General features: G+C 38.4%; 1 protein-coding gene across 1 annotated transcript in view; it reads right to left on the minus strand.

Annotated features, from left to right (window-relative positions):
* Positions 1-3,301: 3,301 nt before the first annotated feature.
* Positions 3,302-18,535, minus strand: part of CPQ (carboxypeptidase Q) — a 397,534-nt gene continuing 382,300 nt past the window's right edge. The window contains exon 7 of the mRNA XM_003782559.3: positions 3,302-3,708. Coding sequence (XP_003782607.1) covers positions 3,545-3,708 — 164 coding nt within the window. The 3' untranslated portion in view covers positions 3,302-3,544. The remainder of the gene's footprint in view (positions 3,709-18,535) is intronic.

Below are 18,535 nucleotides of genomic sequence, written 5' to 3' on the forward strand. Positions count from 1 at the left end.
AATTTTTCTGTGACTTACAAGTTACTTAGTAGTCATTTATTTATTTCATCAAGTTGTTTCTTGTTTTCCAAACTTACGTCTTTTTTTTGATCAGTGGTATCTGGTCACTGAATATCATGACAAATTTTTTGATCTTTTTTCTCATAATGTTGGGGGGTGTTTTGTTGTGTTTTTGTGGTTTCTTTAGAAAACTTAACTTTCATGGTTAACAAAGGCTAAAGTTAGTACAGTTAGACAATTATCACTAGTCTCTTCTAGAGCAATACAAGGACCTGAGAACACCAATTCTGGTAACTTCTTATTAATATGCCATTCAAGTATGTTCTTTCTGTCTCACGTTCTTTTCAGATACCACATCGTCATCCTATTATTTTCTTTATTCTGTGTTTGTTTAAAATGATTGCCACTTTCTTTGCTCTCTATTTCTGTTCAGCTGCCAGGTGTAGGTGGTCAGTTAGGACATTGAGCCAAAATGAAAGTTACAAAAGGCTTACTGAGAAAGTGTAAGCAAGAGGCCACAATAGGCACCAGTTAGCTAATGTTCCATTTTCCCCCCAGATAAAGGCACGAGACAAGGGTCAGATGAGTCAGCCTAGATAGGGGAAACCATCTCAGGGCCAAAGAGCCCTGAACTATACTGACATTTAGGGGGGACTGAGGATAGGGAGGTGGGAAGGGCTAGAACTGGAAAAGTACGGAGTCAGAGTAGATGCTAATGTCTTGCACCCAGATAAACTGGCCTTGATTGGAGATGCATGGGCAGGAACAGCTGGCTGCTCCCAGGGCCTCAGTCCTGCACTGTAACCACCCCCAGAAACCTATGATCCCTGGACTATGCACTAAATCTGGCGTGGAGAGGGCAGCTCCCTCCCACGAGGCCTGCCAGGCAAAACCTTTGTGACAGCTTATAGTCAGGCCTGAAAGATCACACACAGATCTCGGCCTGGAGCCAGGCTTTTCACATCTTGTGTATTAGTGCTCACTCTAGGATCATCTAATTTTCCCTGGCGTGCACTTTTTAAAATTTCCTTTAGTGAAGATCCGCTGGTACTCAACTCTCTCACTTTGTATCTGAAAATGTCCTTAATTTGTCCTTGTTTTTGAAAGGCATTTTTCCTGAGCACAGAAATTTTAGGTTGATAAGTGTCTCCCAGCAAGTTGAAGATGTATTATTCACTGCCCTTGGCTTGCCTGGTTGCTATCAGGAAGTCAGCTCCAAGTCTAATTGCTGCTGGTTTTAAGATAATCCATCTCTTCACTCTTACTTCAAAGATCTTCTCTTTGTCTTTTGTGGTCTGTAGTCTTTCTATAAAATGTTTTTTCATTGATTCTGTTTGGAATTCATTGGATTTCTTGATTCTGTGGATTGGTATGTTTATTTCTGAAAATTCATCATTCATTATGTCTTCAGATAATTCTTTGTCTCATTTGTCTGAAATCCTGACTAAATATATGTTAGATAATACAACTTTGTCCTTCATGTTTCTTAACCTCTCACCCATATTTTCCATATCTTTGGCTTTCTATGCTAAATTCTTGTTAATTTCTTCAGTATTATCTTTACTTCACTTACTAAATTGGTTAAGTTTATCCCTTAATTTTTAATTTTCACTTATTATCATTTATATTTCTAAAAGTTCTATTTGGTTTTTTTTAACAAGATGCTTGGTCATCTTTTTTATAGTACCTTGATTCTATTTTCAATCTCATTTTTTATTTCCTTAAACATAATGGAAATAGCTTAAAAAATTCTCAACCTAAAAATCCCAATACCAGCAGATACTCGTGGGTTTACTCTTACCTGTTTTGGTTTGCTCTTGCTCAGAATGCTGTGGTTTCTTTTTCATTTTTTTTTCTTTTGGTTGTGAGGAATTTGTATTTTTTGTAACTTTGTGGGAGTTTCTTTGGACCTTCTACTCAGCACCTATTAAATCATGGTGCCTTTTCTTGCAGTCTTCTGAGTTATTTTTAGTTCACTGTTATATTAAGGTATAATTTTCAAGGGTCTCATTCTCTAGGATCCTTAATGTGACAGCATCTGGGTTTTGTCTATAGTCCCCTGGGCCCTGAAAGTTTGCAAAAATAACCCACTGAATATTTACCACATTCTTTGAATTTTCTCAAAGACAAATATTGCTTAATAGTCTATGTACATGCCTTTATTTAAAGTATTTTGTCTAATATTCTTTATTTCTTAACTAGTTCATTCATATATTAAATAAGGTGTTTCTCAAGTGTTAAATAGTGTTTTAGCATTTTTCGGTATATGGGTCAGTCAGAATATTTGTTTTCCTTCTTGCCAGAAATAAAAGATGCTACTCTGTCATTTAATCCTTTTAATTATTACCATTAATACAACTGATATTTTGTCTTCTCCTTCTGGAAATCCTTTTACATGTATATTAAACCATTAGATATTATATCACAATTTTTAGATGATCCATCTCAGCATTTTTCCCCCTTCACTCTTTTCTTAATGTTTCAGTTTGGATAATTTTTATTTACCTATATTCAAGTCCAGTTATTTTTTCCTCTACTCATTAGTCCAAGAATTTTTTTAATCTCTGATATTGCATTTTTAAACATTTGCATTTGACTCTCTTTTATCATTTCCATCTTTTAAAAAAAGTTCTCCTTCTACTCATGTGTGTAGCCCACTTTCCCCACTAGATTTTTAACATATTAATTGTGGCAATATGAAGCATTCTCTCTGACAGTTCTAACTTCTGAGTTTTAACTTCTGGTCCTCTTAATTGTTTTATCTCTTGACATTAAACTTATTTTTTCTTGCCTTTTTGGGTGTGTCTTGTAATTTTTTATTGAATATTAGAAATTATGTGAGGACTACAGAGATAGTACAGATGGTCCCTGGAGTGGATGGGGATCAATATTTTTGCTCTCTAGGACCTTGTGAGTATTATTTAGTCTCTGTGAGCTTCAACGTTTTTATCAGAAGATTGTGAATAAGCCTAAACTTCATGGAAATTTTTGTGTAAAATACATAAAACATAAATGTAAAATAGCAGTATTATTTATCTAGTGATAGATACTAGTACTCATCTTTAATAAGGCGATTGAATTTTCCCCCCAAATGGCGGCATCTTTTCTCCTGTTAATTTGAAATTTTTATATTTAAAGAATCTGCATAATATAAAAATGTACAAATTAGAAAGTCAAAGGTGTATGTTCAATAAGATCATACTATAATCAAGTAATTCCCCTACTCCTTCCGCAAATAACATAAACCACAGGGATTGTTGTTGTCATATAATGATCATAACTGAACACACAAAAAACTAGAGACCTTCCAAAGATTTATTCAGGGTTTATTAAAAGTAGATACAACATTTTTAAAAAGTAGTATAAAGAAATGTGCCCATTGTGATCCCTACTATCTGTTGATTCTAGTGGCGGGGCGGATCATTCCTGATCTAGAAACAAAAAAGGTTTTGCTTTGAAGATGAATCAGATGAAATTATTACTTGCAGAGGCTATCGACCAAGATTCCTGGCTAGAAAGGGCAATGCTTTCCTCGTTGCTGTTTCTAGACCCTAGGCAGCATTTCGTCCAGGTCTGCAACGACGTAAGAGACAACAGCCCAAACAGCCGCAGCCACGTTCATCTGCTTTGGATCCAGTGCAGTCATGGTGTCTCCATGGGAGTGATGGAAGAAGAAATATTTATTCAAGTCATCAAGCAGACTGGCTCCTGGGGAGAAAAGAGGAAGAAGAATTCTTAGTGGAATATTTTGACAGGCACTATTAACTAACTGCCCCTTTGCTTTCACAGGCTCCTATGATACAGAATGCAATAACAAAATAATTACTTCCCTTGGCTCTCCTGCAGCAAGAAATGGCCATGTGACACCATCTTGAGTACTAGGATACTAGTGACAAGCTCTACTAGAGTTCTAGGAAAGCTTTCACTTTGCTGACAGAGTCAGGGCTATGCCTCTGATCCTGGGTTTGAGGTAGAGAAGTTTGGAGCTGCTCAGGGCAAAAAGCTCCTACACTGACAGCGGCAGAAGGGAAAGACAGATGGAGCCTGGATGTAGAAAACATTGCTAACCCACTGAACAAGATCTGCAGGGCCTACTTCTGGACTTTCTGCTATGTGAAGAAAAACATACTTTGGTTGGTATAAGTAATGGATACAAATGTCCTCGTATTTACAAAAATGACAGTATCCTTTTTGTGTCGACATAACTGCAAACTATGTACCTTCCTGGATATAAGAGAATCAATACTCCTTTGTCCAAGTTTCCCTTCTGGAGTCATTCATTTACTTTCTGTAATCATTAGTCCCCAAATCCCCAGTAACTTCAAGAGCACCAGCAGAAGTCTCTGTCTGACTTAAAGCTTTCTTCTCACTTAGGAGTGAAGCTTTTCCCCAGTTTCAGCCACAGATCATATAGCCTTATGGCAATTTCACCGTCTCTCATTCACCGCCCAAAACCTACTAGGCCCATCTTGTGGATTCTAGTTCAGCTCCATAGCCTCTAGCAAAATTGATCGATTGGTTGGTTGTTTTATTGTGAAATATACCAGACAAATATAAGATTGTAGAGAACAGAAATGTAAATGACAAAGAGTGACAAGATAAAGATACACATATGTTCGTAATTCAACGCAAGAAAGATATTACCAGTTCCTTTGAAACCCATTTTATGATGCCCCTCCCAATTGTTGGCCCTTTCCTCCCTCCCAGAGGTACTAGCCTGTCCTCCTTGTTAGGCATTGCTGGCTGTGTAAAAAAAAAGTTTCATCACTTTATAGTTTACCATATATATGTACATAATTGTATATATATATATAACTATATATATAGTTATACTGCCTGCTTCTGAACTGCTTTTTCCATTCAAACATATGTAAGATTTATCTATTATAGTTTATAGCTATAGTATTTTCAGTTTCTATTACTCTGTACATTATCTCATTGTATTTATTTATCCACTTTCCTGACAATAGCCATTTAGGTGGTTTCCAGTTTTGTGTCATTGTATCTTGCTATCAACATTCTCTAGCCTCTAAATGTAAAGATGGATTGCTGGGCTGCAGCACATGTGTGTGTTTAATTTTACCATCTTAAAAGTTTGCTTTTTCAGTTTACACTCACGCTGTCACTATGTGAATCATTCTCTGGCTTCACGTACTCTCCAGCACTTGGTACTGTCAAAATAATTTTTGCTAATTCAGTGAGTGTGAAATGTTTTCTCATCATCATTTTTAAAGTATTAGTGAGACTGAGAATACTTTTATATATGTACTTTTTGGTCGTTTATTCTTTCTTTTCTGTGAAATTCCTGTTCATACTTTTTGCCCATTATTTAATTGATTTCCTTAAATTGATTTGTAGGAGTTCTTGACATAGTTCATATATAAATCTTCTGTTGGCAGTAAGTTTGTATATGTCATTTCCCAGTTTGTGTCTCATCTTTTTACCCTGGTTAGTATGTGTTTTGTTGAATAAATGTTCTTACTAGTTGAATTTATGACACTTTTCCTTTAAGATTTGTACTTTTTATGACTTAAGAAATCCTTCCCTACCTGAGATCATAAAGATATTCTCTAATGGTTCTAGTCTAATATTTTTTTTTAATTTTCTTTTCACTTTTAAGTTCTCTCTCCATCTGGAATAGAAACTGAGTTTTGTGAAGGTGTGAGGTAGGATTTTATTTTTATTTTTCAGTTGTCCAGAAGCATTTATTGACTCGTGCGTTCTCTTTCCCCACTGATCTGCGGTATCAATTTTGCCACATATAAAGTTTCCCTTTATGTGAAGGTTTGTTTTGGGGCTTTCTAATTCTTTTCTGTGATCTGTTTGTCTATCCCTATGGCAATACAACACTATATAACTTGCTATTACTTTCTAATCCTTGATATCTGGCAGGGAAAGTTCCTTTATCCTTTCTTCCTTCTCTTTTGGGAAATATCTTGACTATTTTGAATCTTTCGCTCTTTCAGATAAATTTTAGAATCATTTAAAAATTCTTGGAAAATGTTTTTGAATTTTGATAGGAATTGTGTTTATCTATACATCTAATTGGAGTGAATCTAAGATATTTTTATTAGGATATTGAGTTCTTATCCACAAAAACGGTGTGTTGTTACACGTGTATGTTTCTGTTTAAATCTTCTGTAATGGTTTTAAAGTTTTGTAATATAGTTTTTCACACTTTAAGTTAGTGTTCTTCCCTTGATGGCTTATACTTTTTGTAGCTATTATAAATTTACATTTAAAAATTTTTGCATTTTCTGTGTTTTAATATCAAGGATATAGCTAATTGACATAGTGGTATTCCTTCTCTTTTTACATTCTGAAATAGATTGTGTTAAGATTAGAATTATTTATTTCCTGTTTATTTTTTAGAACTTTTTACAAAGTCATCAAAGTCTGATGCTTTCATTATAGTAACAATTTAACCAATGATTCAATTTCTTTTATGGTTATTGGGTTATTCAGGTTTCGTATTTATTCATGGACTAATTATGGAAGTTATATTTCCCTAGAAATTTTGCCTAAATATTCAAAATAATTGGGATAAGGTTTTCAGTAATATCCTGTTCTTGATCTTTATTGATGTCTACAGCATCTTTACATTTTTGTTGCTGATTATTGGTATTTTCTCTCTTTTTCTTCATTGATCTTGCTGGCAGTTTGTCAGTTTTGTTAGTCTTTTGAAGGAAAAAAATGATGATTTGGGGATTTGGGGGGATACCTTCTATTATATAGTAGGGATTCTTTCATTGATTTCTGCCTATATATTTATTATTTTCCTCCTTCTTTGCTTTTTTTTTTCTTTTTCTTTTTTAATTAAGTCATTTGTACATAGATCATAGATAACATTTATGCCATTATGGGATTCAATGGTTGATTATTTTTACAAATTGGAGTGTTTACATCCTACTAAACAACACAGCCTTCACCTCACTTACCCAATTACATTGCTAAGACATTTGTGTTCTACACCTGATAGATCCAACTTGTACTTGCAATATGCTCCATAGGTGTGGTCCTTCTACCAACCCTCAGAATCCATAGAGAACTCAAACTTATTACTAAAAAAAAAAAAAAAAACAAAAAAATAAGTGATCCCATTTCATTGTGGGCAAGAGACATGAACAGAAGCTTCTCTGAAGAAGATAGGTGCATGGTCTATAGACACATGAAAAAATGCTCATCATCATTAATCATCAGAGAAATGCAAACCAAAACCACTTTGAGATACCATCTAACTCCAGTAAGAGTAGCCCACATCACAAAATCTGAAAACTACAGATGTTGGTGTGGATGTGGAGAAAAGGGAACACTTCTTTGCTTTTTCCCCTTAACTTCCTGAGGTGAATGCTCAGTTTATTACTCTGCAGACTTGCTTCATTTCTAGTGTAAGCAGGAAGGCTATAATCTTGCTCCCGAATACTGCTTTAACTTTATCCCAGCAGTTCTGATTAGTAGTTTCATGATTGTTCTGGTCTAAATATTTACAAATTTCAAGTTTGACTTTTTCCTTTGAATTGAGTTAGAATGTGTTTTTTAGTTTTGAAAGATATGGAGTTTCCTTGGTTTATTTTATATCATTACTGATTGCTAAATCAACTGTTAGAAAATGTGGGCTTATGATATATATTCTTTCTGCTGAGATTTGCTCTATGGCCTATTACATGATCCATTTTAAAAAATATCCCATGTGTACTTGAAACGAATGTGCTTTCACTATTCTGTGTATGCTCATTAGATCAAGCATGTTAATTGTGTTCTTCAAACCTTTTAACTCTTTCCTGATTTATTGTCTTTTTGATTTATCAGTTTTGAGAAAGTTGTGTGAAAACGTCCTCCTGTGAGTTTGGATATTTTTTGTTCTTATAGTTCCAGCATTTTAAAAATATACTTCAAAGTTATGCTATCAGGGGCATACAAATTTAGAATTATGTCTTCCTGGAAAATTGGAAATTCATCTGTAGTAATGCTTTTTGTCCTGAATTTCAATTTTCCTTAATATATAACATAGCCATAACCACCTCCTTTTGCAGACTATTACATTAATATATCTTTTACCCTCATTTTATCTGCAGTATTCCTCTGCTTCTATGTTTTTAGGGGTTCTCTCATGAATACTTTAGAGTTGAATTTTTAACATCTAGTCTAATAATCTTTGATTTTAACTGGAGAGTATGTTCCATTTATGCAGATTGTCATTATTATTAAATTGAATTCATTTAGACCATCTTAGGTTTTGCTTTCTATTTATCCATTGTGTTTTCTAGGTTTGTTTTTTCTCTGTCTTTCTCGCCTTCTTTGGAACTGATTTTTCTCCCCTTCTCTCATTCCTTTTTTTCCTCCCAACTCTACTAGTTTAGAATTTATACACTTTATTCCAACTGTCAGTGAAGACTGTGGGAATTATAGGTCACATGCTTATCTTAGTAAGTTTAAAGTTGATAAATCCCTCATATAAGGACACTGGGATCCCTAAGTTTTTCACCTGTCCTAGATACTCACTCCTCAATACCCATGCTCTAGGCAAACAGGAATAAGCAGACAAATGCCAGGCTCCCAGCTTTTCCCACCTCTATACATTCTCATTATTTATTTATTTTATTAAATCATAGCTGTGTACATTAATGCAGTCATGGGGTACAATGTGCTGGTTTTATATACACTTTAAAATACTTTCATCAAACTGGTTAACATAGTCTTCCCGGCATTGTCTTAGTTCTTATGTTAAGACATTTATATTAGATTCTCACGCTTATTTCTATGTGTTTCTAGGAACAGCATGGCTAGAGTTTTCTCCCAAAGCCCCACTTCCAGTCCTGTGGATTGAACGCTTATTGTTTTTGAGTCCTCCAATGCCTTAGGATGCTATCTGGATTTTCTCCAAGTCCAGTACAAATTTTAAAAATTTTGCACCAAGGTTTTCTCCTACCTATTTCTCTAAAACTCTTGCTCTGGATTCAAATAGTTAGGATGTCAACAGACAGATAGGGATGCAGGTACTCCAGGTAAATAGAATATGTAACCATTCCAGTTTGGTTGATGTGGGGTAACACGGGCTAATTATCGGCAGACAAAGTTGGCAACCAACAGTGGAAAGCCTTAAATGTAAGGCTGAAAGTGAACAGAATGTCACTCGTCAAGGGGAAGCTGTGGGTGGGCAGTGGACAGGAAGTGGCTAGAGCTGCACCTTAGGGAGATGCTGTAGAAAAATGCGGTGAAGGAGTTGTGGGAACAACCATGGAGATGCAGGACTGTCTCAGGGAGAAGCGACTGGGCCCACGGCTGGATGATGGCATCTCTTTCTCTGGAATCCTCTGGAAGGCATGTAGATAAAGATAATCACACTTCCCAGTGGAAAGGTAGGAAGTCCATTTTAAAACCAGAAGAGTCTTCATGCCACGAGCTCCCAGGATGCCCACGACAGACAAATCTATGCATTTACTCTGGCAGTAGCTGGAAGCATTTTAACAGAAACTTTGACATTTTATAATTAGTTGAAGCTAGTGGGAAGTACACGTTCTCTGGACTCCAGAGAGCATCAGGCAGATGTCAAATTCATGCACAACTTAAGGAGAAAGTCAAGAAGTTCAAAGAATGGAAGTCACTAAGGTAGATGGAGGATGAATTAGAATTATGGATGTCAGGAAACAAGAAGGCGCATTTAATTTCAGCAGACAGAGCAGAGCATGGCTCAGTCAGGGCTGTTTTCCTCCTATTTAGAGCTTCGTAAAGTCACTACATGGTGGCTGACCAAAAAAAGGCTCCAAATTCCATATTAAAAAAATAGAGGCAAGAAATATTTCTGCATGTCCTGTTCAGGCCTCCAAAATTCCCTCTCTGTCTCAGACTGAAAGATTTTGGCTGTCTTCCTTTAGAACTGGTGACTTAAAGAAGGCATTTCCTTAGATATTATCTAAGTTCCCATGAACATTCTGCAAAACTAAAACAACTCCAGAAAATCCTCCATCACCAGTGAGAACGCTGATAACCACTGGAGACACCGGGGTGGGCCTGCCTGTTGGCTGCCTTGCAGCTTTGCCTGTGCTGTTCCAAGGAGACATTTTATCAGTGACAGCTACTGATCTAAAAGACCAGCACTGAGGGAGATCCTACATTTCAATTTCTGAGAGCACCTGACATCGCAGGGTGGGGGGAGTGTTAACTATCCCCGGGGGATAAATTGCACGGTATCTTTTGACAGGTATATGAGCTCTGAAGAGGGAATCATCAAATGCTTTTTAGAAATAGATAGCCGGTAGCAGGAGCCTGCTCTGAAGGTAATATTCTGCCTTAGAACAAACTACAGCATTATTAGGGTAGTTCACTGTTGGGAAATTATTTCCAAGGGAGGTTTGGAATTCAAGGATATAAAGATGTATCCTTCAGCATGTCACCCAAGGAGAAGCTGGGCCTGGGCAGGGAGACCTAGCTGAAAAAATATGGGATTTAGAGGTGAGGAGGGCTGGATTCAAATTCAAACTGTTTAGTTTAAAACTGGGTGACTTTGAAAGAATCATGTAAGGACATGACCCTGGGTATCCTCAATTATGAAACAGTATTAATGATACTCTGCTTCCAAATTGCTCAGGAGGATTAGTAGGTACTCAACTAGCTCTTTATTACAGCTGCCATATATGCACGCGCATGACCCAATGTATATCAAAGACATTGGGATCAATTAACTTGGAAGATTTAAGATTCTAATCTAATAAATTGAAGTTCTGACCATTCTTAAAGAAGGAGCAGCTAAACTATGAGGTCTATTCTAAGTTCAATGCTTTGATCCTGGTTTGGATTATGTCCCCTCTTCCGCCTTCCCTTCTTGCTTCTTCCTCTCTATGAATCTCTATGAATCATCTCACAGAAAAAATCTCCCAGCTAAGTGACTGGGTGAAGGCCATCCAATTAATATTGTAAGAAATACCCAAGCTGCCTCATACTGTTCACAGCCGGTTTCAGTCTTCACAGGGAGATCTCAGTAATGACTGGGGTCTGTGCAGGATATTGGAATAAGACTGAATACCTGCTAATTCCTGAGGTGAGGGGTGGGCCCCAACACGAAGATTCTCACAGCCCCTCTTATTGTAGGTTGACTCATCATGTGTAATCAGTAGGGCTTCATGTGCACAAATTAAGCAATTTGTGTTATGACAGGTTTTTGAAAGACATCTGAAATCTTTGGAAGTTTAAATTCGAATCTGTTATTTTAGTGCACACACTGGCTGCCACAATGGTGCACAAAGAATGCACTCACAGGCAAGCAGCTGTGGAAAATTTCTCCTTTACAAACGCATCTTGAACAATCTGGTCTGGAGTATGCAATTTAATTGCAATGGAATGTATTACAGACATTCCCCTGATCATAATAATTATGGGGCTAGAGAAGAATGTTATGGTCTAAACATATTTCCTAAAAGAAAACTGAGTCCCCCTAGAATTCTTAAAATGCTAAAAATACATTCAAAACTTAACTAATTATTGTTTTTCAGCAATTTTATCAAATAAAAAAAAACATTATTACCAAAACGATTAGAAAATCAATTCATGCGATTTGTAGACATTTAACCTCCTTTTTCAAGGAAGCAGTTTAATCCTGACTGTATTAAATCTTATTGAAAATTAGAGTCAGAAGCAGTTAATTAATAGCTGTTTGACTCATAGCTCCCCAGAAGAGAAACTCAATCATGGGGGGAGGGGGGAGAGAAAAACAAAAGACAGGACAAGAAAGAAAATTTTAAAAAATCCTCAATTAAAACTTCATGAAATTATAATTTCTAAACTTTCAACCTATCCAGGAATCTCTAAGCTTGTGTTTAAAAGTTTCAGGTGTGCCACTGAGCCCCTGTACCTTCTATCTCTTTGGGAAAATTAGTTTGGCCACTGAGGTATTTTGATCACATAGCTTAGGTGAACACCAACACGCCTGGCAGACCTCTAGGTGGCAGGGTACCTAACTGTGTGATAATGAATCATCTTTTCATAAAGTTGAAAAACTGTATGGCAGCAATGACTAAGACTAATCAGTACTACATGAACATGGCACTGCAGACTCTCCATACAGGGAAATAGAAAGAATAGCAGTTATTATTTTTTGAGTGCTCCCTGGGTACCTGGGGCTTTTTGGAGATCGTTTCAATTAATGGACCCCGTGAGGGAGGGATCTTCATGTGTCATTAACAGATGTAAAATAGATTTAAGTAACTTGTCTCAAGTCATAGAATAGTTAAGTGGCAGAGGCAGGATTCGACCCTAGGTGTCCCTGAACTAAAATCCATGCTGTGTACCTTTTCCCAACGCCCTGCCCCGGGAAATCTACTTTCTCCCCAGGGGAATCTATTCACATGACTCCCTTCATCTGCTGCTTTGGTTACCCGCATTGCAACCTCACGACAAGGGTATCATAATTTAGTCTGGAGATACCCTGGACCTGAGGCAGAGCCCAGGCAGTCTAGGACTGATCAGAAGATGCATAACAGAGCCTTAACTGACAGTGGCAGGGCTGCCAGTCTTCTTGGGATTTCTTACCCTTTCTGTCTAAAGCCCACCGCTCTGGTCACTCATGTTTCCCTTACCCTACTTTTTCTTTTATCTTTTTTATTAGACCTCTCTACCCAAAACTATCAGGGGTGCCCCAGAGTAATTAAACTCATTTGAAGAACTGTTATTCTCTGTACTGCTTTCGGAAGTGCGGCAGCAATGTGTCTGCTAGTCACCATGTGACATGCAGGACAGTCTAAGAAAATGGCAGAAGTGTTTGAAATCTGAGAACATTATGGAAGTTCAAGGACAAGGGAGGTGTGAGTAAGCAGCAGAACCCCTGACACACCTAACAAATTAATACGTTTGTGGTAAGCTTGAGATATGTGTGCTGATGTGCACAAGGGGCGACCCTGGGGACTTCACACAGCAACCAGCCCTGCTTCTTCCGCTGTGGTGATGGAACAGATTATCATGCTCACCAGACGTCTACCAAACAGCATGCTCGTGAGACAGGAGTTTGCAGAATAAGCATTTAACACATCCTTAAAACAGCAAAAATACAATTTTTTCCTTTTCTTTTTTTGTTGCAGTTTTTGGCTAGGGCTGGGTTTGAACCCACCATCTCTGGCACTCTACTCCTTGAGCCACAGGCACCCCGTGTTTTTTCCTTTCTTAAAATGTAAATACATTTTTCTGGCACCCTCTATATATTATTCTTATAATGGTTTTAATATTGCCTGTTTCTTCCACTAGAATATAGGCTCCTTAAGAGCAGGGACTTTGTCTTTTTTACCCCAATCCTCAAATCTTAATATAGTGGACATTTAACAGAATCTTGCATTGGCTGGACATAGTAGCTCCACCTGTAAGTATTCTGGGAGGCTGAGGTGGGTGGATTGCCTGGGCTCACAAGTTCAAGACCAACCTGAGCCAGAGCGCGACCCCATCTCTATAAAAAAAAATGTAGCTGGGGGTGGTGCCTGTGCTCAAAGGAGTGGGGTGCTGGCCCCATATACTGGAGGTGGTGGGTTGGGACCTGGCCCCGACCAAAAACTGCAAAAAACCCCCCAGTAGCTAGGCATTATGGTGGATGTCTGTAGTTCCAGCTACTTGGTAGCCTGAGGCAAGAGAATTCCTTGAGCCCAACAGTTTGAGGTTACTGTAAGCTGTGATGCCATGGCTCTACTGAGGGTGACCAAGTGAAACTCTGTATCAGGAAAAAAAAGTATAATTATGTTTTACATGGACAGATTTTTGATTTTTGGCTACAGATACAAGGAGGCTACAAAGCCACCATACAGTGCAGTCAGGGTTTAGCAGATATGACATTTGAACTTAACCTTCTTCTCCATCTCTTCATGTCTACCACTCCATTTTGTTAGAAAGCAAAAACAAAGGAGTTAGACAAGTTTCAATTACATGGACATGCAATTTTTTTTTTTTTTTTGAGACAGAACCTCAAGCTGTCCCCCTGGGTAGAGTGTTGTGGCATCACAGCTCACAGCAACATCCAACTCCTGGGCTCAAGCGAGTCTCCTGCCTCAGCCTCCCGAGTAGCTGGGACCACAAGCACCCACCACAATGCCTGGCTATTTTTTGGTTGCAGCTGTCATTTTTGTTTGGCGGGCCCAGGCTGGATTCGAACCCACCACCTTAGGTATATGTGGCTGGTGCCTTAGCCACTTGAGCCACAGGCCCTGAGCCTGGACATGCAATTTTTGACCAAATTCCCATTCTGAACATGGATAATTCAGCAAGGCTGGTTAGCAGGAGGATTTCAGGAATGCTCAGATGACACCAGGGAGCCAGCCACTGTTGAATGCTCCTGGTGTTAATGGCCAAGACGTCGGCAGTAATAGGAGAAAGATCATGTGTGAGAATTTATGAGCCTCTGACCAGGGATTTTTACTTTCTCATGGCCAAGCTGATGAGTTTATAAATCCCAAGTTTTGTTATTTAGGCATATGTTTGTAGGGAAAAAGAGATCCTGGCTTATATAAAAAGCCTTGACTGATAAATTCTTTATAATTTTTCAGAAGGTAAATTAAAAAAATTGTGGGCAAGGAGATGAATAAATTTTACCTATTCAAAGACTCTTTGATAAAAATATACTAATAGTTCCAAGACAAAGGGAAGCGTGACTGTCACCAGGCCATCGGCTGGGACCTCCGTCTGTCCACGATGCTAGCTGGGGCGTGGCTGCCCGAGGGACTTTAAATATGTTGGGGGGATCGCCCTCAGCAGACTTGCCCAGGAGAGGAAAGTGTGGAGAAAAGACCACTCTTTTGGTTTTTCGTGGTTATCCCAACAAAAAGTCCCAACGGCACCATGAACCTCACGAACTGGGAGTGCGCCATTCCAGGAAAGTAGGGGGCTCAGTGGGAAGGAGGTTTGTGCAAGCTGCCATGCTCCTCAAAGATGATCACCCATCCTCACCCCCCAGATGTCAACTTGAACCACTATTATTTCACCTGAATGTGTGCCCTTCAGGCACTGTGTGCCTGTCCATCCTGGAGGCGGACAGGGACTGGAGGCCAGCCATCAGGAAAAAGAGATCTTCTTAGGACTATAGGAACTTGTCAATGAACCAACATCCAAGACCCAGCTCAAGCAGAGGTCTCCATGATTTACTGACAAAACAGAGCAGGAGTACGAGAAGAGGGTTGGAGCACAAGCTAAGAAGTTCGCACCCTCATAAGCAGTGGCCTGTGGCATCACAGAAAGGAAGGGATTGCTTTGGCAAGAACTTGTTTAGGACATTTTTGGAAATCTAAAGTGGCTCCGTACAATTGCTAGTCACCTGGGGAGGGCTGGGTGGGTGCCATCTTCCATAGCTGCCACAGGGACACAGTTCTTGATTCTCTGAATGGCCCAGTTTTTCAGACAGGGTCTCTTCCTTCAGTCTTTCATGTTTTTGATTGTTATGTAAAACTTGCTTTCACATTGATGTCAGTATTTCAACTGCTGTAAAATGATAAACTTTTATACTTGGATAAGTTCCTGGAGCTAGCTCCCTCTCTGGTGCAGGCATGCTTCACACCCTAGGGCTGCACTTGGCCTCCCCCTGGCTGCATGCAAAACAAAATCACACTAGTGGCCACCTTCCTTCTCTTCAGAATCTCAGCCTTATTGCTTTGGGGCCTCAGATCCAAAGCCAACCAGCGTCTGATTCTGCACCACTTCCTTTGTGTTTATGTGGGTTTTGTCTGTGTTGCTGTTTAGGGTAAATAAACTGTTTATGTAAAAAAATACACTAATAATCCAAAAGGCTGACTTGTCATGGGAATTGAAGGGAATGTTTTGCTATGAATAGGGAACTAACTGGATTTGACACACCAGGACGGAAGCAATAGGTATTTCTCTGTGAGGATATCCATTTGAGGCTGATATCTTCATTTAGAATTGGAATCAATCTTGGGAATCTACAAAAGCTCTTCCAGTTATAAAATACTGTTGATCTCCAAAGTAGGGCAGGCTAAAATTGCTCCTTTAAAGGATTTTAGTATAAATTTATAGTGATAAGCTTTACTGGGTTATGATGAAGAATAAAATTATTTTGGAGAGGGTCCACCCAATAATTAGGGGGTGATGCCAAAGTGAGCCACCTAGCCCTCCACAAAATGTCCCTGGGGACATTGTCAGAAGTAGAATAGGCTGGATGGACCAAAAGTCTGCATTGAAATGGATTTTTTTAAATTTCTGGATTCCACAGTGTCAAGATCACATAAGAGATAAACATATAAGAAAATTTTACAACTAAAAGCAAATTCTATCTGAAAATATGCATTAAAATAGGATAAAAGCTTAATTTCTATAGAGTAATAAGTACGATGTTCAGAAAAGTGAGGATGGTGTCATGCAAATGCTTTAGAGACAGGTCAGGCCAACGAAGAACATAGATCTGGGTGTGAGAGCCTCCGGAGTCTTTCTGGTTTCCATCTTTGTTTACATGTCAGAGCATGGATTTATCCAAAGCAAATGTATCTATGGTTTTGTGTATAGCAGTTGGTACAGAAAGATGGCAAACTCCTTGGCCAATGCTAAATAGTATTAGTGAAGTTTGCCCCAAATCAGGTCCCGAAGGAACAACTGCCAAGGACAGAAACATAGTGAATAATCCGTGCTACGAACCAAAGCTTCAATAATCCTTGAAAATGGAACAAAGTTAGGTGTTGACAGCAGTGAAAAATTAGGTGGATATTAGCTCAGTATTCTAATATGTTTTTATTTTATTTATGAAAATAGGCTTTTCTTCCTTGGTCATCTGGCAGTTTCCCATTTGGCTAAAGACTCCTTTGGTTGATAAAGGGATGCGCTTTCTTCTTCTTTTTTTTTTTTTTGTCAAACTTTCTAAAATATAATCTACTAAAAATTATTATTGAGTGAGAGAATAAATGAGCTAAACATGAAAAGCTTTGCAAATCCCCAAAACAAAGGAGAACAAATGTGTAGGAATCTTGGCAAATAAATATGCTTTTCACATAAATACATTTCACTTAGAGTAAAACGTTGGTTCAAAGAATATTCCTTAAATCCCATGCCCATGGAAAGATCCTGGCTCACAGCACTTGATTTCTAGAGAACCTATGAGGCTGAGAGGCAAATTTAGTGTTTCAGGGTAGCTGAATTCCCAATGCTTTTTATGGTTAACCCTCATTAATGTAATTTTTTAGGATAATCCTTGTAGTGAAAAAAACAGTGATTATTCTTAGTAGCCACCCAAAAGATAATTATAGTACATTTGATTAAATGCTTCTATGGTGAAATTGGCTGCAATTTACACATTTCTGTGTGTTCTTTGGAAAAAATAAAGGCTGATGATGACAAAGGAAGCTAATGCTACTTTGTGGGGTAACATGTCATTAGCTGTCGCATCATTTATGTTCAAACTCTCGGATTACTAGGCAAGGTAAACCATGCTTGAGATTTGCTGCTACAGATCCTGAAACAGTTTCCAGTGAAGAGTTTATAAATAACACCAGGAGCCCCACTGTTTGACTCCCTGAGTAATTTTTCTCTAACGCTTTTAGAATTCTTGACAAAAGGTGGAAGGAAAGTGTGCTGTCCTTCGCTGACTATTTAAACTGCTAAGAAGGTCTCAGGATGGAGGATATAGAACACGGGGCATGAATTATTTCTTATTTAATATCATCAGTGGAGAAATAATCTTCTAGCTGCTGTAAATAGGTTAAAGGACTACTCAAATGATCACTGTTACATTTACAATTCTTAACTTTTCATTCATTGCTGCATACATGGCAGGGTGGACACCAGCAAGTCTTTCAAACATTACTTGCACAGGAGGCTTCTGGAAAGGGCATCACATTCATCCAACTTACATCTTTTGCTTTCCTGCTAAGGGTCAAGTACCTTGTTAGGTCCAGAGGAAGCAGGAGTGGGCAGAATTTACCAGCTGCCTGCTTTTATGGAACTTTCAAAATAAAAGAGCACATCTAAAAACTACTTGAGATTCCACGGAGGAAGCTTAAAAAGAAAAAGGAAGCCCCACTTTCCCTAAGTTCCTGATTTTAATGCAGTGGAGACTGTTTATGGGTATGTTACTAGATGGTACAGACAGCTTCCCGATAAGCTTGGTACAGAGAGTGAGAAACAGCTTTCCTGCTTTTAGTCTCTGGTGTAAATGACATACGATTTAATGACGAAATAAGGAACAGAATCATACTGGTGATCACAGCCAGGATACTAAGCACTTTTGATGAGCCATGGCCTATACTAAACACCTCCGGTTATTATCTTATCAAAGCACCACAATGATTTTATAGTTATTATTATCCTCATTTTACAGATGAGTAAACTTTAGCTTAAAGGTAATAACGATGATGATAAGCAAAGGGGTCTGTCTGGTGAGAGGATCAGCAGACTGTTTACCTAGTGCCGAATCGTGTCCCCTCATGTTAGGACCAAGGCCACAGGGGGCGAGAGAGCCCACACCTACACCACCACCCTTCTTTTCTTTCTAGGAAACTTCTCACATGAACCTGTGCTCTTGGAACTCCCTTCTATTAAAGGTCATGTCCGACTTGCACATTTCCAA

The sequence above is a fragment of the Otolemur garnettii genome, unplaced genomic scaffold (genome assembly GCF_000181295.1).
Source record: "Otolemur garnettii isolate 467f Iridium unplaced genomic scaffold, OtoGar3 scaffold00004, whole genome shotgun sequence".
In the NCBI taxonomy this organism is placed as follows: domain Eukaryota; kingdom Metazoa; phylum Chordata; class Mammalia; order Primates; family Galagidae; genus Otolemur; species Otolemur garnettii.